Source organism: Lycium barbarum, chromosome 6 (assembly GCF_019175385.1).
Source record: "Lycium barbarum isolate Lr01 chromosome 6, ASM1917538v2, whole genome shotgun sequence".
Lineage (NCBI taxonomy): Eukaryota > Viridiplantae > Streptophyta > Magnoliopsida > Solanales > Solanaceae > Lycium > Lycium barbarum.
The window spans coordinates 120,867,104-120,891,288 of record NC_083342.1 but is presented as its reverse complement, the minus strand read 5'-3'; the positions used below and the strand labels follow the sequence as shown (position 1 = coordinate 120,891,288).

General features: G+C 35.5%; 2 protein-coding genes and 1 pseudogene across 2 annotated transcripts; all 3 read left to right on the top strand.

Annotated features, from left to right (window-relative positions):
• The first annotated feature begins 467 nt into the window (after positions 1-467).
• On the top strand, positions 468-5,539 carry LOC132645983 (bidirectional sugar transporter SWEET17-like). Its single transcript, XM_060363280.1, has 6 exons — positions 468-587; positions 717-753; positions 884-1,094; positions 3,069-3,230; positions 3,899-4,018; positions 5,034-5,539. Exons 1-6 carry the CDS (start codon positions 554-556, stop codon positions 5,193-5,195), a joined length of 726 nt encoding a protein of 241 aa, XP_060219263.1. The 5' UTR covers positions 468-553; the 3' UTR covers positions 5,196-5,539.
• A 2,564-nt stretch (positions 5,540-8,103) lies between these two features.
• On the top strand, positions 8,104-9,216 carry LOC132645981 (bidirectional sugar transporter SWEET17-like; annotated as a pseudogene).
• Positions 9,217-15,237: 6,021 nt separating this feature from the next.
• Positions 15,238-18,839, top strand: LOC132645980 (bidirectional sugar transporter SWEET17-like). The gene is made up of 3 exons (XM_060363279.1): positions 15,238-16,627; positions 17,351-17,470; positions 18,305-18,839. The coding sequence occupies exons 1-3, from the start codon at positions 16,553-16,555 to the stop codon at positions 18,461-18,463; spliced, it is 354 nt and encodes a 117-aa protein (XP_060219262.1). The 5' UTR covers positions 15,238-16,552; the 3' UTR covers positions 18,464-18,839.
• The last annotated feature ends 5,346 nt before the right edge of the window (positions 18,840-24,185 follow it).

The following is a 24,185-nucleotide window of genomic DNA, read 5'->3' as shown; positions in this document are numbered from 1 at the left end:
TCAATTTTAAATCTAAAATACTAGTAGTAGGTAATTTCTTTCAATTTATCGAAGCTTTAGCTTGACACAGTTGATAAAGTTAGTTGAGGTGCATGCAAACTAGATGAGATACTATAGTTATAAAAAAATAAAAATTCATTGCTATAAAATGAGTAGAAAATCCCTCATTTTGATTAAACAACCAAGAAAAAATCTCGACTTCCTATTGGCAGGGGCGGATGGAGCATTATAATTTGGGGTTCAATTCAATCCCAAACTTTCAATGCGGTGTATAAATTTATATGTAAAAATTTACTAAAGTTACAATAAATAGTAGATATGAACCCATAACTTTAGAAATATAATGGTTCAATGCTAAAAAATTTAAAAGGTTAAACCCCGAAAGTTTAAATCCTGGATCCGCCTCTGCCGGTGCACAATCAGGGGATTGGCCAATTTAAATATCAGGAAAAAACTAGCTATAGTTCATACATACCATATTCTCTCTCTCTCACACACACACATATTTCTCTTGCTGGTCCCTCTTCCTTGTCGAGCAGCCTAAACAGTCAAGATGGAAAATCTTCCTTTCATCATTGGAGTCATAGGTATACCATTTCATCTCAAATCATGCAAATATCTAACTTGATCGATATATATATTTTGTGAAGAAAGAGCATTTGGAATTACAAATGTTTCTAAATTTCTTCTGCTGAAACTTCTTGTTTTTTTTCCAGGCAACATCATTTCAGTTCTCATGTTTCTCTCGCCAGTGTAAGTATTTAATTACAAGATAGAAAGAAAATTTAAACTAATATTAGTTAAAGCTAGTTGTTAATACTTTATGTTTATGGCTCTGATCATGTTTTGATGAAGTAGTTTAATTTGGGAAATGTACGTGCAGTGAGACATTCAGAAGAATTGTAAAGAATCGATCAACTGAGGATTTTGATAGCCTTCCATACATTTGTACATTGCTTAATTCATCTTTGTGGACTTACTATGGACTTATAAGGCCAGGCAGCTATCTCGTCTCCACTGTCAATGGTTTTGGAGTCATCGTTGAGATTATATACATTGCTTTGTTCCTTCAATTTGCTCATCCAAAAATGAGAGTGAGTCCAACTGATTAACAAGACTTTATTTTATTTTTTGGTACACCGCCAAAGTAAAATGCCCAGGTATATGCAGTATACTTAGGAAACTATATTATTGCATCATGCTTTTGGAATTTATGTGAAATGTTGCTATGTTGACAAATATATGTATTTTCAGGTAATGTTATTCAGAGCCAGATGAATGATTTAAACTACTCCATATATGAGTTCAATCTTTAAGATTCTTAATATTGAATTCATTATAATTTTTTAAGATATGAGTTCACTTGTTATTATTTTGATTAATTTTTATACTTAAATTTGTATTTCGCGTCTAATATATTGGGTTTATATGAACTCGGCGTCGCAACTCTACATTCACCTTTATTATTCTTATAGTACCTTTTTTTCTAAAGCAACATTTAATTTTGATTAAAAATAGTTTCTTTTTTTCTTTACTTTCTGAAGAATTGATATATATATTTGTTTAATTTTTTTGTGAAAACAAATGGGAGCATTTGGGTATTATTTTGGAAGAATTAGGGGTCGGACGTTTGTTTCGAAAGAGCTGATTTACACACACACACGCACACACACAAAAAAAAAAAGCTGCTTTTCTTATGTCTGGAAATTAAGTTCGTTTTGGAAGAGCTGATTTTCATTCTTTTTACACGGAAAAAATAAGCTAAATTCCTTCACTATTTTGAGGTTTTCATGAAGGTGGAATAATTACGTACTCTATTAAAATCGACCCTACACATATGTGGTTGCTGGTAATTATATATATTCTAAATCGAAAAAGTAAAATAGTTGAAGAGAAAAATTTGTATCACCAGAAATATATTTTGTTCTTCAATGTGTATGGTTTTTAATCCCTACGTCTTTCTTGTCCTGTTCAACCACTTGTGTCCATACAGCTGGACTTAATATTTGACAAGCATTGTTCTTTTGTCACAGATGACATGACAGCATACTTACTGTGCACGAGGGGAATTATGCTCAATAATATCTTTAGTTGTATCAAAAAGATTGTTTTTTTTTTTTTTTAATTTATCTCAAAAAGAATATTTTTTTATATTTAAAAATAATTTAACTTTATGAGATGATTTACAGTCACACAAATATTTAAGACTTGTTTTTTATCATACATTTCAAAAGTTTTTCTTTATTTCTTAAATTTTATGCCAAGTCAAAAGAGGACAATCTTTTTGAGACGGAGGGAGTACTTTTTAGTAATTTTCTTAAATTATTTTTCTCTTTATCGTGAAAAAATTCACTAAAATTTTCGAAATTTGATATACACCAGTTATCGTTGCTTAGAAGCCGTTTGTCCATGATTTTTTTTTTCTTTTTAAAATATAGAATTTGGTTATATATTGGATTTTGATTATTTTTAAAGATGAGTTTCAAGTTTGAAAAAATAATTTTGACCAGCTTTCCAAGTGAAAAAACTTTTTGATACACAAACTTTCAATTTTTTCAAGTTAAATGCATCCAATCACAATTTCAACTTTTTAATATATTCTTCAACTTAACTTTAAATACTAGTACTAATTTTTCCAGATATTACAACTTTTATGTCCAAACTACTTAATATTTTAAACCTTAAAGTTACTCATAATTATGGAAGGAATTCCCTTACACGGAGTATCAATTTTCATAGAGAAAAATCGTTTAATATATCTGTATCCTAATTTTAAAAGACTCTTCTATTGCAAAATAATAGTGAATGGTCATGTCACTTTTTATCAGCCACTGTGTTTGTAAATCTAGTAATTGCATTTGGGAAATAATGTTCGTAATAACTATAGAATTATTTATGTCGTAAACATATAAGATATACAGTTGAAATTGATTGATCTTTCCTTTTTAATTTTTCACGGGATAAGATTTCCACACTAGTTGGAGTGTTGAATGTGGAAACTCTTTGATATACAGTAGTTATATAAAAACTGATATCTCTTTTTCTTTTCTTTTGGTCATTTTTTACAGAATGAGACTGCCATCCTAGCAGGGGTTCTGAATGTGGCCATTTTAGGAACAACTCTATTGTTGGCGCAGTTTCTTTTACATGGAGAGATGAGAATTAACGTTATTGGTTTCTTGGCCACAGGTTTAAACATCATCATGTATAGTTCCCCTCTTGGTGTTATGGTAATTAACCCCTTTTCCGAACATAATTTTTCTAATTTTATAAAGAGTAAGCAATATGAAACAGTTATGTTTTACCTAGATTACGTCCTAAACGAAGTACAGACATTGTGACCAATCCAAATTTAAATATTATGTGCTAAAAGAAATGAATCTTAGGCCTAATTCTATCCAAAAGTTAGCTCATGAGGAGATGATTGACGAAGATCATATAAGGAGACCACTCATCCCTTTTTTATCTGGCATGGACTCTTCAACATTATGGTCTGAATTAAGTACTGTCAAGTACTGAAATGCATATATACTTCCATTTTGTACTTTATTCACATATATATATAAAAGATATTCTAACCCGAAGCATTACCATTCCAGACGCATAATACCTTATATTTTCATGAGATAATAATCCCTCCCAATTGTTTGAAGTAAATTTTTATATAGCAATAAGCTAATTCGAACCAAGAAATAGCGTGGAAACCTCAAATTCTAGTATTGGGAACGGAGAGAACTCTTGATAGTGAACATTTTCTCTTTAGGGACTTCTAGTTGTTCAAATTTGAATTAGTCAAGTCATGTTGATTTCAGATAACGGATTTATAAAGCAAAGACCAAAAAAAAAAAAAAAAAATTGAAGTCACGCTTACAATATTTTTGGATGACTGATTTTGCAGAAAACTGTGGTGACGACTAAGAGTGTGGAGTATATGCCATTTCTTCTCTCGTTTTTCCTTTTCTTAAATGGTGGCGTATGGGCTTTGTACGCATTGTTTGTAGATGATTGGTTTCTTGGAGTAAGTTTCTGCTAACTTCCTGATCATATATTAGTAGAAAATCTGATATTATATTCTGCAAAATTGTCATCACGTTTCTACACAACAAGCAATTAATGTAAGCCAGTCTTTAATTAAGTATTAGGAAAAAAGGAGCACAAAGAAAATTTTGAACTCAAAAGGATCACATTCTGCGGTCGAGAAGTTTGAGTAATCAATTTATTTAATTAGAGAATTAGATATAACAATATAATGACATTAGGCCAGTTCTAATTAAGAAAGAAGACTTTTCTTTCAGCTACCTACAAGTTGGATTTTTATAATATGGTCTTGTATTTGTAAATTACAAGTGCTTAGTCTCATTTACACACGGTATGCACTATGCACGATAAGTTTATACGCAATATTTTTTTGCCGGATACAATATTGCTGTATTAATTACGGTTGTATTATCGTCACAAATTGGTACCACAAAAATAGTTCAATCAAAATCACTTATTGTCTTTTTAAATCTGCTTCATTAAAAGTGTCTATTTAATAAGTTTGCTTTCAACTTTTGGTTTTGTTGTTTATTTTAAGTACCGATCAGTCAATGCTAAAAAAAAAAAAAAAAAGGTTTTTGTAGCGTGTCTCTGTGTCATTAATGTTACACCTGACAATTTTCTGAAATACATAGGAGTACAAAAAATGGAACAGAAAATATCTTGATTTGAAGAAGAAAAAACGGCATTACACTATACAGGAAAAATAGCATCTAATCATACAGGGTTTTATTAAATGCCTGAAAGCAAAGAGTTACGTCATGAAAATGTGCTAAGATATTGAATTAATAAGAGAGGACAACTGGCTGGTTGAATTTATAATCAAATTAGTTATGAAAATAGCGGACCGATCTTTCTCTACATGAATTTCTAAAATTGATCTATGTTATAAAAATGTTACACTTTAATATTATATAGGAAGTTAATTTCTCAATAGAAGTATATATATGGATATTTTCCTAATTAATTTTAATTACTAATTAATTTCACAAAAGGTACCAAATGGGATGGGATGGTTTCTGGGAGCAGTGCAGCTGGTTATATACGCCATTTACAGGAACTCTAATTCTTCAAAACAAATCGCGCAAGATTTAGAACAAGGAGACCAAACAAAATGCCTGCTGCCACCTTCTTCTTCCAGCACAGCTCAAGAGTAAAAACATACGGTCAATATGGTAATTATTTGTTGAAGCAAAGAGATGGAGAACAACTATGGTGTTAATGGAATTCCTTTGCTGCTTATATGGTTTGGTTGTGCATTAACGTTTTCAAGAATTTGAAAACATAAGAATTTGTACGTCATTAATTTCATTTTTATCTGCTGCGAGTTTTAGTTTCACGGCCAACTGATAGAGGTTTTTTTTTTTTTTTTTTTTTGCGATACCACTTTTATTTTCTTTGAAGGTAACATGCATGTATTTATTTCATTTGGTCTTGTATTGTATGGAAGTTTAATTTTCTTTTTTTGATTTATTACAAAAAAAAAAAAGATTCACACTTGTACATATTTGCCCTGAATTATTTGAAATGTTATACTTATGGCGATACCCATAGAAAATACTAGTAATTAACTTCTATTAGTGATATGTATTTGCATATATTTGAGTTTATATTTAAAGTATTTGTTATAAGAAACAAAAGGGGTTAAATCAGGTTATGATATGTTTTTGGTTCCAACTTCCAACCATTCCAAATTCATCCTAACCCTTCCATTTGGCATCAATAATTGGTAGCTATGTTGCCTTTTATTAAGGTTTAAATCAATTTTAGCATTTCAATAGTCTTTTCTCATTCTTTTAGTCCTTTATTTATACCTTCTCAAAATCAATGTTCATATGATGGTGGACTGGTGGTTACATCTTTAGAGCTTGTTTTATGTTTTTTTCTTTCAAACCAACTTCCCTATCCACCTTAATCTCATCAAAAAGGGATCCCGGTGGTTCTTCCCTTTCCCTCTGTGACTCAAACTAGCTCCCGTTCTCTTGGTTAGAAATGAGGATAGCTCATCAACTGATCCATCTCTATCTTGTCTTAGAGATTTTTTTATCCAGCCAGAGCTGAATGTAATCTCTAGTGATATTGCTTGTGCAGTTCTGACTTAAAGATAATTTAGGTATGAAGTTAGACTTGATAGTCCCCAACTTTAGACCTGTAGTGTAAAGTTTGAAGTATAAAGCCTGACTTTAAACTTTGAACATTTGAGGTTGAAATTAGCCCCGACTTGAGGTGGACATTCCATACCTCCGGGACTGAAGGTGGTCCAAATTTTTGTTGAACCAGAAACAATTGGTCCTGTAACGATATGTAAAATACAGAACTGCTATATAATGTGGAAGAAGGAGGAGGAGCAACAATGCAGTTCTGAAGTTTGTCCACACTTGTTACAAGCTAAAGACTTTAGGAAACTTAAATATTACTTAAATTGCTCAAGTAAAATCGCTACTGTGTACAATTCCTTCCTTTGTTTGAAGTTGTAAAAGGCCTAATGACGTTGTTAATGGACTAGTCCACTTGTCCAAAAAGAAGGAAACGGGCCAATTGGTCTGGTCGCTATTCAATTTGATATAGCTCTCTCTCCCTTTAGGAATTGTAGAATTGTTTCTATCTACCAGATATAAGTTGATTTTGGCAGTTCCAAAATTAACATCAAATTGTTCTTAATGTGTTATTGTTCTTTGGAACTGCACTTATTCACACAGGGTGTTAAATTCCTAGTATTATAAGGGATCATTTAGTATCTCGGATTTAAATGGCTAATGATGCAATGCTTTCCTTTGTTTGTTGTTGCGAAAAGCCCAAAGACGTTGGTATGGACTAGCCCACTTGTCCAAAGAGAAGGTAATGGGCCAATCGATCCTATCCCTCTTTAATTTGATTAGTTCTCCCTTTGGAATTGTAAAATTGTTTCTATCCACCCGATATAAGTTGATTTTGGCAGTTCCAAAATTCGACATCAAATTATTCTATATGTGTAGTTCTTGGAACTGAACTTGATAAAAAAGAAGTGTGTTAATCCTAGTTTTAAAGGCTGAATACATTGACAGTTCTTTAAGCTTGTCACGATTTTTTATTTAAGATTAACACATTAGATACTTGACTTACGTACAAAATGTGTCTATTTGCGTGAAGCTCTGGATGATTTTATTACAGGTTGCTTTGTCCATCATTCCATAGAAATGGGTAGGAGCCACATACAAATTAAAGAGCAAGTAATAATGTGATAGGCATATCATATCAAGGAATTTGACAACAATCCATCAACTAATGGACATGGGGCTCAAATCGGACTCACATCTTTTGCAATGATTTAACTCCATCAGTTGGTGAGAATAAAAAAATACTTAATGAGTTAAATTAATTGAACCACAATGTCAGTAACTTGAAGCTTATAAGAAAAGGTAACAAGGGAACGTGGGGTCATCCTTTTACTACTCATGACTATTCAATAATAGTAGAGGCATACTCGCAAGTCGCAATTCCAGCTATTTGGATGAGACATTTGAGATGGAGGAGATGAGCTAAAAGGAGGTTTTGTCTGTTTAGAATTTATCCAGTTTGACCGGAGGCACCATTTTTCTTGGTTAAAGTTTTGGTCGGTGGATTTGTCGTCAAAATGAGCAGATTTTACACAAAATTTCCATGTCAGCTAAATAATTCACCTCCTTCACGCGCTTAGAAAAGAAAAAAAAAATCACAATTCATGTCACGTCACCATAACGCGTTTATTATTACAATTACATGCTCCACACTGCCTATAGCCCAATTTATGTGGACACTGGACACTTTTCTTTTTATCCGTCTAAAAAAAATGTAATCATTCTATATTTAGAAATAATTTAAGTTTATAAAATTATTTATAGCCATCATAAATATTTAAGATTTATTTTGAACTACAAATTTCATAAGACTTTCTTTATTTTTTACATTCCGTGCCGGAGGGAGTATATTTAAAAAGAATAGTCAACGATATGCAGATGTGTATTATCCTCTCTACTTTAAGCTATCTATTAATAGACCACCTATTAAAAATTCTGGATGAGGCAGAATAGGTGGAATAGAATTGTCAGAAATAGTAATGGGAATGGATTGAAGGATTAAAAAGAAAAATAGAACGAGGAGCTTGTGTTAGGCCTTTAATCTTAAAGGGTTGTTATTCAGAAATTATTAAAAAGCGCTTGCATCTCATGGGAAAAAAAAAATTCTTAAAAAAACATACAGTTCAAAGATAAGAAGTACTTTATGCATTAAAAACTCATATTCAATCTTCCTTTTTACTTTAATGAAGTTCCAGGTTCAAATAATTTTAGCACATACAAAATACAAGATGATTGCTTTTTCAATCAATTCAAATTTTGTTGGACAAAGTTATCCGATACATTTAAGGCATTGTACTAGTAGAGGAACATATATAGATGGTACCCTATAAAAATAATTGAGATGTCTGCAAACTAGCCCGATACCGTGATTATCATTTTTTTTTTACCCGTTATTAAATGATCCCTATCTGCTTTTGATTAAACCACCAACAAATATCACGACCTCCCTTTGGTGTACACATAATCTAAGTCAATTAGCCGATTTATCTAAAGTGGCGGTCTTCCTTGTTCAGCAGCCTTAACGTACGGTCAAGATGGAGAATCTTCCTTTCATCGTTGGAGTCATAGGTAGCATTTCATCTGAAATCATTCACAGTACTTTGTGATTTAATTATTCTTTTCTGAAGAAAGAACATTTGGAATCACAGTTGTTTCTTAATTTTTTCTGCTGAGATCTGCTTTCTTTTTCTTCATTTTGCAGGCAATATAATTGCAGTTCTCATGTTTCTTTCACCAGTGTAAGTAATTAATTAAAGTTGTTAATTGTTTATGTTTATGGCTGTGATCCCTTTATGATGAAGCACTTTAATTTGGGGAAAATGTGCGTGCAGAGGGACATTCAGAAGAATTGTACAGAACCGATCAACTGAGGATTTTGATAGCCTTCCATACATTTGTATATTGCTTAATACATCGTTGTGAACTTATTATGCAATTATAAAGCCAGACAGCTATCTCGTCTTCACTATTAATGGCTTTGGAGTCATCGTTGAGATTATCTACATTGCTTTATTCCTTCAATTTGCTCATCCAAAAATGAGAGTGAGTCTAATTGATTAACAAGACTTTATTTTTTGAATCACTAAGGTAATATATTCTCTCCGTCTCAATTTATGTGATTGTATTTGATTGAACACTGAGTTTAAGAATGAAAAATAAATCTTTTGAAATTTATGATCTAAAACAAGTTATAGATATTCGTGTGATTATTAAATTATGATATCGATATGCTTCTCGACTTTGCCTGTGGATCGGAGGCCGGTGCAAGGAGAAGAATTTAGACGAGATACAAGCATTGGTCAATAATTTTATGTCGAACAATCAGAACTGGCAGGTGAGGTGAGTAGATCTATCTCATCAACGGTAAAGTTAAAAAAGTTTAAGTTAAAATTTTCAGCAATATTGACTAAGAAGGAAGACAGAGGGAATAGCTAACTTGCCAGATCTTAATCAAATTACATATTATACTCACTCTTTTTCTATGGCAGCATTTAATTTTTTATTAGAAAATGATTTCTTTTTTAGTTTACTTTTGGAAGAATTGATATTCTTCTTCTTCTTCTTCTTTTTTGGGTAGAAAAAAAGGGGCATATGGATTTTATTTTGGAAGAATTAGGTTTGGAACGTTTGTTTTGGAAAAGCTTATTTTGTGTTTGTTTTACGCGGAAAAAAATATGCTAAATTCGTACACTATTTTGAGGCTACCATGAAGGCGGAATTAGTATTCTATTATTTTTCTATATTAGAACCGACACTACAAATATGTGGTTGATAGTAATTATATTTGCCAAACCAAAAATAAATAAAATTTGTTGAAGAGAAAATTTTGTACCAGCAGAAATATTTGAAGTTCTTTTCAATGTGCTATAATTAGGCCACGGAGGCCGTTTGACAGCTGGTTTGGAGGTGGTATTTTAAATCTTGAATAAGTAATATCATGTTTGTTAGTCAGTTAGGAGGTAAGTTATTCATGTATAAAATTAACACAGTGTTTGATTTCAAATTTAGAAATCAGCATAATTAATAGTACATGTATAAGTTACGAGGGAATTTATGTATTATTTTATTAAGGTGAAATAACTAATCTCTGCATAAAATAATACATAGATTCCCTCGTAACTAATGCATGTATTATTAATGTCTGCACAACTCTAACCAGCTACCAAACGATCCCTAAGGGCTGTCAATGTGTCCGGTTTTTAATCCCAACTTACATCTTTTGTCTTGTTCATTTGTGTCCATACAACTAAACCTAGTATTCTCTCTGTCCCAATTTATGTGACACTTTTATTTAATAACTCAAAACTCTTGAATCTCACTACAATAAAATATGTGACATAACATCCCTATTTATAATACTAGAAACCAAAATAGACTAGGACTAGAAAATCCATTCCAATATGAACTAGACAAATAAATTCTAACTAAATATTAATTAAATAAATACCAAATACCAATCTTAAACAACTTTGGATTAGTAATCTTGGTTTAATTCCAACATCATCCACTACTTTAATTTTCTTCATTTCTTTTCTCTTTGTCGTGAAAAAATTCACTAAGAGGGCGTTTGGATTGACTTTTTTAAAATGGCTTATATTGGCTTTTAGCTTATTCTTCTATTTTTTTAGCCTAAAGGTAAATGCTTTTAAGTATTTTTTATTTTTTTCAAACATTACAAAAAGTAAAAAAAAAAAAAAAGAGCTAAAAGCCAAAAAATACTTAAAATAAGTCAATCCAAATGCCCTCTAAAAAGTCGAAAAGTGACAACAATACAATAGTTATCGCTTTGTAGGCTTAATATTCTTAATCCAAAAATTACTGCTCATAATTATGGAAGGAAATTATTCTTTTACGTGGAGTATCAATTTTCATAGGGAAAACTCATTTATATACGCATATCCCAGCAGGGGCGGATTTAAGTGGAGGTGAGGGTGTTCGGGTGAACGGCAAAAAATTACAGTGTATATATAGGATAGATTTTCTGTGTTTATGTACATATATTAACTTTTGAACACTTTGAGCATATGCAAAAGGTAAGCTCAAGCGGTTCAGGTATTCAAAATTGTCTCTAGCATCCTAGGTTTGATTCCCATCAACAACATTATTTTTATATTTAGCTTTTGTTGTCTTTTTTGACCCTCTGAGTGAAAATCCTGAATGTATCTCAGTTATAACTCCATTAAATACAAGATAAGAAAGAAGAGAACAATAAATTTATTAATTTGTACCTTATACCAGTTTTTATAATTTATGGCTACATTCTCAGCCCTCGATGAAATAAAAGAAGAAGACTGTAAGACTCTTTTATCGCAGAATATTACTAGTTGATGCCTTGATGGTCAATGTGTTAGGATTTAAATCCCAAATTTGACCTTTGTAAGCAGGTTCCCAGGAAAGATTGGAGGGTCACAGCTGGACCACTTAAATACCAACCTCCTTAGACAGAACCTACTTACGCCGTGATGTAAGCGAAGAATAAATAGCACACACAGATTTATAGTGGTTCACCCTCAATGTGAGAGCTACGTCCACGTTGCTGCTGCAGATCTTATTAAAGAAGAAATATTACAAGTGTTTACAACACTCAACCTCACAACCCCAATTGACTTGTTTGGCCAATTCCACACCTAACAAATCTCCCACTTGAAGACTAATTTTAATTTGTCTTCACACTTTGATCGATGCAGCAGCTCTTTCCTACTTTCATACTTCGTGCAGGCCAACTGAAGTTGAGCATAGCTTCAGTTTGTCTATCGTCACTGCCTTTGTCAGCATGTCTGCTGGATTCTGACTCCCTGCGATCTTCTCAACTGATCTAATGAAATGGTACCGGAGTTGTATGTGCTTCGTTCGAGCATGGTAAACCGGGTTCTTTGCCAAATGAATGGCGCTTTGGCTATCACAATATAGCACACTTCCCTCGTGGTCCTGATCCAATTCCCGCAGAAAAGATTGTAGCCACATCATTTCCTTTGTGGCCTCCGTCACAGCAACGTACTCAGCCTCACAACTAGAGAGAGCTACTATCTTTTGCAACTTGGAAACCCAAGAGATTGCAGTACCTCCGAAGGTGTAAACATATCCGGATGTGCTCTTTCTGCTATCAATATCACCACCGTTGTCAGCATCAACATACCCTTGCAATCCTGTTTTTGATTTTCGGAAATACAGAGCTGAACTCGAGCTGCCTTTCAGATATCTGAATATCCACTTCACAGCCTCCCAGTGTTGCTTTCCCGGATTGCTCATAAATCGGCTGACAACTCCCACTGCATGTGCAATGTCTGGCCTTGTACATATCATTGCATACATAAGACTACCGATTGCAGATGCATAAGGTATCTTGTCCATCTGCTTCTTCTCATCCTCGGTTGTCGGCGACTGATCCTTTGACAACCGAAAGTGTCCAGCCAAGGGAGTGCTGACTGGCTTGGCATCATGCATGTTAAACCTTTTGATAACTTTCCTCACATATTCTTCTTGTGAGAGTTTGATGCCCTCCTTGCTTCGGTCGATTCTCATCCCAAGGATTTGCTTTGCAGCTCCCAAATCCTTCATTGCAAACTCTTCCGATAACCCTTTTTTCAACCGATCAATCTCCTGTAGGTTTGCTCCTACGATTAGCATGTCGTCGACATAGAGTAGCAGTATCATGTACGAGTCTTCAAATTTTTTGAAGTAACAGCAGTGATCTGCCTCGCACCTTGAAAAATCAGCTTTCTTCATAAAGCTGTCAAACTTTAAATACCACTGTCTTGGAGCCTGTTTTAGTCCGTACAGACTCTTTTGAAGTTTGCACACCAGATTCTCCTTTCCTTTGATTTTGAATCCCTCCGGCTGTCGCATGTAGATTTCCTCGTCTAGATCACCGTGAAGAAATGCAGTTTTCACGTCCATCTGTTGCAGATGTAGATTTTCCTTTGCTACCAGCCCAAGAACAGTTCTGATAGTCACAATCTTGACTACGGGAGAGAAGATCTCCGTATAGTCAATGCATTCTTTCTGTTGAAATCCCTTTGCAACCAGCCTTGCTTTATAACGCTTGCTTCCATTGGGTTCTTCCTTTATCCGATAAACCCATTTGTTTTGCAATGCCTTTTTATCCTTTGGCAACTCGGATAATTCCCATGTATGATTTGCCGATAGTGAATCCATTTCATCCTTCATTGCCAGCTCCCACTTAGTCGATTCATCGACTTGCATTGCTTCTTCATAACATTCCGGCTCCCCTCTATCAGTGAGTAGAATGTAGTTGAGGGATGAAGAGTACCTGTGAAGCGGCTTCCTGATCCTGGATGATCTACGCAGCTCTGTGATTGGCGTCTGTTCATTTGTTTCAGAATCAGCACTTTCATCAGCACCTTCTCGGATTGTTTGTTCCTCTGCCTCGGTTGTACCTGGCTGCGGCTCAGGTGCCGGAAAGTCCCTCAAATCGACTATTTCCGATTCCTTGTCCTGACATTCTGAATTCTTTTGCAGCTTGTCTTTGTACAGTACCTCTTCGTTAAAGACAACATTCCTGCTTCGGATGATCTTCCGATTTTGTTCATCCCAAAATCGGTACCCAAGCTCGGTGTCACCATAGCCAATAAAGTAACACTTCTTTGATTTTGGATCAAGCTTGCTTCTAGCCGTATCATCATTATGAACATATGATAAGCAACCGAACACTTTCAGAAATGAAAGATTTACCTTCTTGCCACTCCAGACTTCTTCTGGAATTCTGAAATCCAAGGGAACTGACGGTCCTCGGTTAATTAAGAAGGCCGCGGTATTGACTGCATCTGCCCAGAATGTCTTGGGCAGTCCAGAGTGTATTCTCATACTCCGAGCACACTCGTTCAACGTTCGGTTCATTCTTTCGGCTACTCCATTCTGTTGCGGCGTTCCAGGAATAGTCTTCATCATCTTGATCCCATTATCGGCACAGTGCCGTTTGAAATCACCATCAGTGTATTCTCCGCCGTTGTCGGACCTCAAACACTTCAACTTGAGGTTTGTTTCATTCTCGACCATGGCTTTCCATCTTTTGAATACACTAAACACATCAGATTTATTTTTCATAAAATAAACCCATACCTTCCTGGTTGAATCATCAATGAAGGTCACGTAGTAGTGTGATTCTCCAAGGGAGGGTACAGTGGTAGGTCCCCACACGTCTGTGTGCACCAATTCCAGCTTTTCGACCTTCAACTCTCTGCCTGCACTTGAGAAGCTTACTCGCTTTTGTTTTCCGAGAATGCAGCTCTCACACGTATGAAGGTCCACCGTCTTCAGCTCCGGAATTAAGCCATTTGTCACCAACAACTTCATCCCCTTCTGGCTGATATGCCCAAGCCGACAATGCCACAAATCTGTCTTCTTTGTGTTGTCAACCACAGCAACAATATCACGACAGTTATCCGTCATGTAGAGAGTGCCAATCTTCTTTCCTCGGCCAACTACCATAGCACCTTTCGCCACCTTCCAAGACCCATTACCAAAGTTGAGATCATATCCCTCATCATCAAGCTGACCTACTGAAATCAGGTTTCGCATCAGCTTTGGAACATGTCTAACTTTTGTAATCTTCCACGAGGATCCATTTGACATCTTCAAATTGATGTCTCCCGTGCCAACAACGTCTAGCGGCTCTCCATCGGCTAAATAAACTTTGCCGAGATTCCCAGCCACGTAGTTTGTCATTATATCATGATGTGGGGTGGTATGAAAGGACGCTCCTGAGTCAAGCACCCAAGAGTCTATCGGGCTGTCAACCGATAGCAACAACGCATCGCCAATGTCTTCCGTAGCAGCGTTGATTCTAGCCCCCTTGTTGTCCTCCTTCTTTGGCGCCCTGCAGTTCTTCTTGAAGTGACCTGGTTTTCCACAGTTCCAACACTCAAATGTTCGTCCTGGTCTGGATTGACCCCTGCCATTCCTTGACTTCGATCTGCCCCTATTTCGGTTGTAGTTTCTGTCATAATTTCTGCTTCTGTTTTCAACATTAAAAGCAGAACTCGTCGATACCTCTCCAGAATCTGTCCTGCGCACTTCCTCAGCAAGAATACGATCCCTAACATCGTTGAACTTTAGTTTGCCACTGCCGATAGAATTGCTAACCGCTGCTCTCATTGGCTCCCAGCTATTTGGTAGGGATGCCAACAAAATTAGAGCTTGTACTTCATCATCGAAATCAATTTTTACCGATGACAATTGATTTACAATGGTATTGAATTCATTTATGTGTGCAGCAACATGAGCATTTTCCATCATCTTTAGATGAAATAGTTTCTTCATGAGAAATACCTTATTATTTGCCGAAGGTTTCTCATACATGTCAGACAATACCTTCATCATATCTGCGGTGGTCTTCTCCTTTGCCACGTTGTGAGCAACGTTCTTCGACAGCGTCAGTCGAATGACTCCCAGAACTTGTCTGTCGAGGAGATCCCAATCTGCTTGCTTCATCTCCTCTGGTTTCGGACTCAGAGGTTCATGAAGCTTTCTGCCATATAAATAATCTTCAATTTGCATTCTCCAGAACGCAAAATCTGTACCATCGAATTTACCGATGCCGTGCGTCGTACCATCTTCGCCTCCCATCGTTTCTAAATCACAACACAACCTGTTGCTTTGATACCAGTTGTTAGGATTTAAATCACAAATCCGACCTTTGTAAGCAGGTTCCCAGGAAAGATTGGAGGGTCACAGCTGGACCACTTAAATACCAACCTCCTTAGACAGAACCTACTTACGCCGTGATGTAAGCGAAGAATAAATAGCACACACAGATTTATAGTGGTTCACCCTCAATGTGAGAGCTACGTCCACGTTGCTGCTGCAGATCTTATTAAAGAAGAAATATTACAAGTGTTTACAACACTCAACCTCACAACCCCAATTCCAATTACACTCAAGAATTTTACCACAGAAAATTCTCTCAAAGACCTTCTCTTACTTAGGCCTTTCACTAAGAGTATTTCTCTTAGATTTTTTCTCTCTTGGGATGTGTATAGCAAATGATCTTAATGATGTCTTACAAATGAACCATAAGCTACCTATTTATAGGAATGAATTTCCTATGATGAGGTAAGCCCTTACATCACAACTATTATGAGGAAAGCGCTTACATCACGACTATGTGAACAAAAGAATTGACTTGTTTGGCCAATTCCACACCTAACACAATGGTCATGTCACTTTTTATCAGCCAGTGTGTTCATAAATTTAGCAATTACATTTCAGAAGGAATGCTCCTAATAACTGCATTATTATTTCGTTAACTAAGATATATAGTTGAAACTTATTTATCTTTTTTTTTCTTCTGTTTTGTTGTTCTTTTTTCACAGAATAGGACTGCCATCCTAGTTGGGATTCTGAATGTGGGCATTATAGCCACAATTCTATTATTGGCGCACTTTCTTTTACATGGACAGATGAGAATTAACGTTATTGGTTTCCTGTCCACAGGTCTAAATATCATTATGTATATCTCCCCTCTCGGTGTTATGGTAATTTGACCCTTTTCCAAACATAATTCTTCTAATTTTATAAAGCATAAGCAATGTGAAATACTTCTGTTTTACCTAAATTATGTTCTAAATGAAGTATAACCAAAATTTAGATGTTGAGATCTGAGTTGGGGAATAAGTACTGAACATATATACACTAATGTTCCACCCTGAGGCATTAGATCCGGCCTAAACCCTTAACTAGTGGTGGAGCCAAAATTTCAAATAAGGGAATTCAAGGGAAAAAAAAAATATGGCAAGTGCATTCAACAACTACTATATATGAAAAACATTCTATTTTGGCTATTTGCATAGTATGATTTTTCAACGAAGGGGGTCAATGGCACCCTCTGCCTACCTGCCCTTAACCCATTGTTGAATCTAGACGAAGACACGTATACCTTCTATGTTCATGTGATAATTAATCTCTTGCAATTCTTTGTATTTAGTTGATAAATTAAGTCGATACTACGAAGCAGTGTGGTAGATGGATAAGATTCATCTATTTTTAACCAAATGTTTGAATTCTAGCCTTGAGAATGGAGAAACTCCTGATAGAGGAGCACTTCCCCTTAATTGGCTCTCAATGTGCAAAACTCGAAAATGAGCCTAGATTTTGAGATACCGGATTTATAAAGCAAAAAAGATTATCCATTTTCATTTGGGCTTCCTTTTATCTAAAGCCACTCTTTACATTTTTTTCCCCGATTACTGATTTTGCAGAAAACAGTGGTGACAACCAAGAGTGTGGAGTATATGCCATTTCTTCTCTCGTTTTTCCTTTTCTTAAACGGTGGCATTTGGACTTTGTACTCCGTGCTTGTGGGTGACTGGTTTCTTGGAGTAAGTTTTCTGTTATCTTCCTCATCAAAATATCTCTCTATTAATAGAAAATCCGAAGATATATTCTGTAAAATCCTCATCACGTTTTTGCAGGACAAACAATTACTGTAACACAGAAAATAATCAAGTATTAGAAAGAAAAAAAGAGCATAAAGAAAATTTTAAATTCAAAAGAACCACATATTGGGGCATAATGCAAAAAGTTTAATTGAGAAATCAATTTAGATGAAGCGATATATAAATCAATTTGATATTAGGCCAGTTCTAATAAAGACAAGACTTTTCTTTTCAGCTACCTTCAGGTTGGATAAATTATAACATCTAGTATTTGTAAATTATAAGTTACTACACAATTTTTTCAGGATATAATGCAGTACTATTAACGTCAGTGTGTCATTAATGATACATGTGACAATTTTCTAGAAAACATATATACAAAAAATTGCATAGGAAATGTCTTAAGAGATCCAAATTGGATTTGAAAAAAAAGAAGCATATTGTAGAAGGGAAGTAGCATCTACTCATACACAAGTTTTATTAAATACATGGAAGCTAAGAGTTAAGACATGAAAGTGTGTTTAAGATATTGAGAAATAACATATTTCAAAAAGAAAGAGAAGGACAAATGGCTGGGTGATATTATAATCAAATTAATGAGAAATGTGGATCGATCTTCCGCCAATTAAATGCAATTTCTCTGCTTAATATGTTATCAAACGCTACACGTACAATGACTGAAACGCTTCACGCAGGAAGCTAATTTGTCAACAGAATTATATATGGATAACCTAATTAAGTTTAATTACTACTAATTAACTATATATAATGCAATAGGTACCAAATGGGATTGGATGGTTACTGGGAGCAGTGCAGCTGGTTATATACGCCATTTACCGGAACTCTAATTCATCAAAGCAATTCGTCGAAGATTTAGAACAAGGAGACCAAACAGAATGCTTGCTGCCACCTTCTTCCAGCTCAACTCAAGAGTAAAAACATGCAGTCAATATAATAATCGGAAAAGGGTCAAAATGTTCTTAAACTATGCGAAACTGAACAAAAATGCCCTCTGTTAGTATTTGGATCAAACAATTAACGGAGGGCCTTTTTGTTCAATTTCTTATAGTTTAAAGGCATTTTTGACCCTTTTTTGTATATTAATTATTGGTTGACGCAAAGAGATTATGTATAACTTCATTTCTAGCTGTTACATGGAATTCCTGCTTGCTTTTATGTTTTGGTTCTGTATTAATGTTTTCAAGAATTGGAAAACATAAATAAGTATTTGTACGTCATTAATTTCATTTTAAAACGCTGCGAGTTTTAATTAGTTTCACGGCCAACTGATAGAGGTTGGTATTTTTTGCGATACCATTTTTCTTATCTTCTTTGAAGGTAACATGTATTATTTCATTTGGTCTTGTCTTTTACGGAACTTTAGTTTTCTTTTTTGATTTATTACAAAAAAGATTCACACTTAAATACATGAATTATCTGAAATGTTATAACTTATGGCGGATACACATAAAAAAATAACTAATTACTAGTAGTGACTTGTATTTGTACGTGTACATTTGAGTTTATATTTATTGTATTTGTTCTAAGAAACAAAAGGGGTTAAATCAGGTTATGACATGTTTTTGGTTCCAAACTTTCCAAATTCATCCTAACCCTTCCATTTGGCATCAATAATTGGTAGTTATGTTTATAAGGTTTAATTCAACTTTAGCATTTCATTCTTTTAGGCCTTTATTTCTACCTTCTTAAAATCAATGTTCATATGATGGTGGTTACGTCTCTAGAGCTTTTTTTTTCCCCAAACCAGCCTCACTATCCGCCTTAATCTCATCCCAAAGGGATCATAGAGGTTCTTCCCTTCCCCTCTGTGACCAAGCTCCCGTTCTCTTGGTTAGAAATGTGGATTGTTGGGAAGAAACAAACAATTACCAAATTGCACGACGAGGTAACAGCGGAAGAAATAGCAAGTCAAAACTTCCCACACTATTTGAACCAAGAGAAGACAATATACACTAGCACAAATGGGAATCCGGACAGCAACTATACCAACAACAAAATAGCAAAGCAAGCAAAATAAATCAATTGCAAGAGACACCAAATTTATGTGGTAAAACCCCTTCAAGGTGAAGAGCAAACATCCACGGGTCCAAAAGCTCTATTATATCAAATGAGAGAGTTACAAAGTTCTCCAAAATGACTACAATATGAATGCCAAATGCGGAGCAACAATAACAACAAGAACAACCATCAAACAAGAGAAAATTGGAAGAAAGTCACCCAAAAACGCAGCTACTGTTCAACGATGAAAATCTGGAGCTACGGGTCTCCAAATCCACCTCTGTCAGTTCCCAATCAAAGATTAAGATGAAAGGAACACACTGTCCAAAAATCAGCTCAATCGGACAAGAAACGAAGCGGGAATCGACCAAACAATTTGGCTGCACAGGCTGATTTTTAAGAAGGAAAAATCTGCACTCTCTCTCTCTATTTTTGTTGAAAGGCTGCTCTTTCTCACTCTGTTACTTGCCCCCAAATCAGACCTAATAGGTCTTTTAATGTATGGGCCGAAAAAATATAAGTGGCCTGGACCAAGTTGGGTATTTATTTGTCCACATAAGAAAGGAAAAAGCCCAAAACCCAACAATTCTTCCCCTCTCGACTATGTGGAGGAGACCGCCATTCTGGCGATCATGCAACACTCTTCAAACTTCTCTCTTGGAAAAGCTTTAGTCATCATGTCTGAACCATTATCATCTGTGTGAATCTTCTCAAGTTCAAGCAACTTAGAATCCAACACATCTCTAATCCAATGGTATCTCACATCAATATGTTTTGACCTACCATGAAATGTTGAGTTTTTGCCAAGATGAATAGCACTTTGACTGTCGCAGTAAAGCACATACCTCTCTTGAGCAAAGAAAGTTCCTCCATAAATCTCTTCATCTAAAGCAACTCTTTACAAGCTTCAACGGCAGCTATAAGCTCAGCTTCTGTAGTAGATAGAGCAACACGTTTTTGCAACCTAAATTGCCAAGACACAGCTCCCCCTGCATAAGTAATCAAGTAGCCCGAAGTAGACTTACGAGTATCAACATCACCGGCCATATCTGAATCAGTGTAACCACAAAAAATAGGCTTTCCTGTCACAAAACACAAACTCAGACTAGAACTGCCACAAAGATATCTCATAATCCACTTCACAACATTCCAATGCTCTCTTCCCCGATTAGAAAGAAAATGGCTGACAACACCAATGGCATGAGCAATATCAGGTCTTGTACAAATCATCGCATACATCAGACTGCCAATGGCTGAAGCATAAGGAACTTTCTTCATATCTTCCTTTTCACATCACTGGAAGGACACTGCTTCGTGCTCAATTTGAAGTGCATAGCTAAAGGTGTTTTGACAACCTTAGCTTTATCCATGTTGAATCTGCGAAGTACTTTCTGAATGTACTTCTCTTGTGATAACCACAACTTCTTAGCCTTTCTGTCACGAACAATCTACATGCCAATAATCTGCCTTGCTGGTCCCAAGTTTTTCATAGCAAAAGACTTATTCAACTCTTGCTTCAACTTCTGAATTCTACAAGCATTTTGACCAACAATAAGCATGTCATCAACATAAAGCAATAGAATGATAAAGTCATCATTAGAGAATTTTTGTACAAAAACACAATGATCTGAAGAAGTCTTCTTGAAGCCCTGTTGACTCATAAAAGAACCAAACTTACTGTACCACTGCCTGGGAGCTTGTTTTAAACCATACAAGCTCTTCTTCAATTTGTAAACATAATTCTCCTTACCCTTGACTTCAAAACCTTTTGGCTGCTCCATATAAATTTCTTCATCTAAGTCACCATGGAGAAAAGCAGTTTTAACATCCATTTGCTCAACCTCTAAATCTAGACTTGTAGCCAAGCCCAGAACAACCCGAATAGATGACATCTTCACAACTGGAGAAAATATTTCATCAAAATCAACTCCCTTCTTCTGATTAAAGCCCTTTACAATCAATCTAGCCTCATACCATGGAACTGGGTTACTATCTTCATGTTTCACCTTGAAAACCCACATATTTTTCAAAGCTTTTCGGTCTTTAGGAAGCTTTACCAGATCAAATGTATGATTATCATGCAAGGATTTAATCTCATCTTGCATAGAATCAAACCACCTTTATTTTTCTTCACTATCCATGGCCTCATCAAAACTTTCAGGTTCTCCCCCGTCAATCAAGAGTACAAACTTATTGGGAGAATAACGAGATGAAGGTACTTTCTCTCTAATAGATCTTCTGAGAGAACTCTCTGGAGCATCAATAGTAGCTGGTTGCTGGCCAACCACATCATCTTCCACTAGAGCATCAACAACATCATGGTGGTCATTCTAAATATGATCACTATCTTTATTATCAACTTGATCTTCATTATTTTAAAGATTTTCTTCAGGTGCAATAGTCACAGGAACTGGGTCAATATCAACTAAGCTCTCATTGCTCTGAGAATCAAACTTCTCAGCTTTGTCAAAATCTTTAATTGTCTGTTCTTCAAAGAACACAACATCACGACTTCTAACAAGTTTCTTCTCAACTGGATCATAGAAACGATAGCCAAATTCGTCTTGATCATAACCAATGAAGATACACTGCCTAGTTTTAACTTCCAGCTTTGACCTCTCATCCTTAGGAACATGCACAAAGGCCTTACACCTGAAGACTCTCAGCTGAGCATAAGAGACATCCTTACCAAACAAAACTCTATCAGGGACATCACCATCCAAAGCAGCAGTAGGAGATAAATTGATAACATAATCAGCAGTATTAAGTGCTTCTGTCCAAAATGAATCTGGCAACTTAGCATCTGAAAGCAAACATCTAACCCTCTCAACTAGAGTTCTGTTCATCCTCTCTGCTAAACCATTTAACTAAGGAGTCTTTGGAGGAGTTTTTCTGATGCCGAATACCCTGCTGTCTACAATAATTATCAAAAAGACCAATATATTCACCACCATTGTCTGAGCGGATGCATTTTAGTTTCTTCCATGTCTATCTCTCAACCAAGGCTTGAAAAGTCTTGAACACATCAAGTACTTGATCCTTGGACTTCAAAGGAAACACCTAGAGTTCACGAGAGTGATCATCAATAAAAGTCACAAATTAAAGTGCACCACCACGAGAGCTTACTTTAAAAGGACCACACAAATTAGAATGTACCAACTCCAGCAAATCATGCTTTTTTGAAGGCGAATGACTCTGAAAGGAAACTCTTTTTTGTTTCCCGACTAAGCAATGGACACATCTCTTTAACTTTGCTTGTTTCACTCCAGAAAGCAAATTCTTCTTAGCCAAGTTATCAATTCCCTTCTCACTCATATGACTCAGCCTTCTATGCCATAACTCTGATGAAGTATCATTCTCTACCAGATTTACTGAGTCACCACAAATGGAGCCTTGAAATAAGTATAAGTCAGACATCTTGTAACCTTGAGCCACAACCATCGAACCTCGAAGAAGCTTCCACTGACCACCACCAACAGTTTGATCATAACCCTCATCATAAATCTTTCCTACAGAAATTAAATTCAGACGAACATTTGAAGCATGCTTGACATTGTTAAGAACCGAACTCGAACCATTCTTACTTTTCAAGCAAATTGTGCCAATGCCAAACACCTCCACCTCACTATCATTGCCCATTCGCAACATTCCAAAATTACCTGGAGTATAAGAAAAAAATAATTCTTTTTTGGCGTGACATGAGAAGTGGCACCTGAATCCACAATCCAGGTAGGCTCATCACAAACAAGATTGATATCATTTTTACCACAAGCAACAAAAAGTTCATTTTCAGCAACAATAGCAACACGATTTTCATTATCGTCTTCTTTCTTTTGCTTTTTTTGGTCTCTCTTAAACTTGTAGCAATGTTTCTTGATGTGCCCTTTCAAGTGACAATAGTCACATGTAAGATTCTTGTACCTGGAGGATCTTGACTTGCTTTTACTTTTGCCTCTGTCATTCTGACCTCTGAAGTTACTTCTCCAGCTGTCTTCAGTAACCAAAACATCGGAGTGTGAAGTTGAAGAAGATGAAGCTTGAGATCTTCTTCTCATCTCTTCATTCAAAACACCACTCTTAGCATATTCCATAGTTACACCATCATTAGGAGCAGAATCGGTCAAAGAAACTCGAAGGGTTTCTCAAGAGTCTAGTAAAGTATTAAGAAGCCAAAGTCTCTGTATTTCTTCATCAAACTTGACACCCGTTCCAGACAGCTGATCAAGGACACCCTGAAAATCATTGATATGATCAGAAATAGGGCTGCCCTCTTTGTATCTAATATTCATCAATTGTTTCAGTAGGAACAACTTATTATTGCCAGACTTCGAAGCATATAAAGCCTGTTTGGATGGGCTTAAAATAAGCAGTTTATAAGCCAAAAAAAAAAAAAAATTGGTGTAGGCTAACTTTTTTTTTTTTTTTGACTTATAAGCTGTTTTCAGCTTATAAGCTGCTTTAGATAAGCTAAACCAAATGGGCCCAATTATTTTTTTGAGTTTATTTTATGCACAAAATGGCTTTAAGCTGGCCAGCCAAACACTCAAAAAAACTGAAAACAGCTTATAAGCAACTTATAAGCCAATCCAAACGGGCTCATAATGTCTCGAGCTTTTCCCACAAACTTTTAGCATTTGTC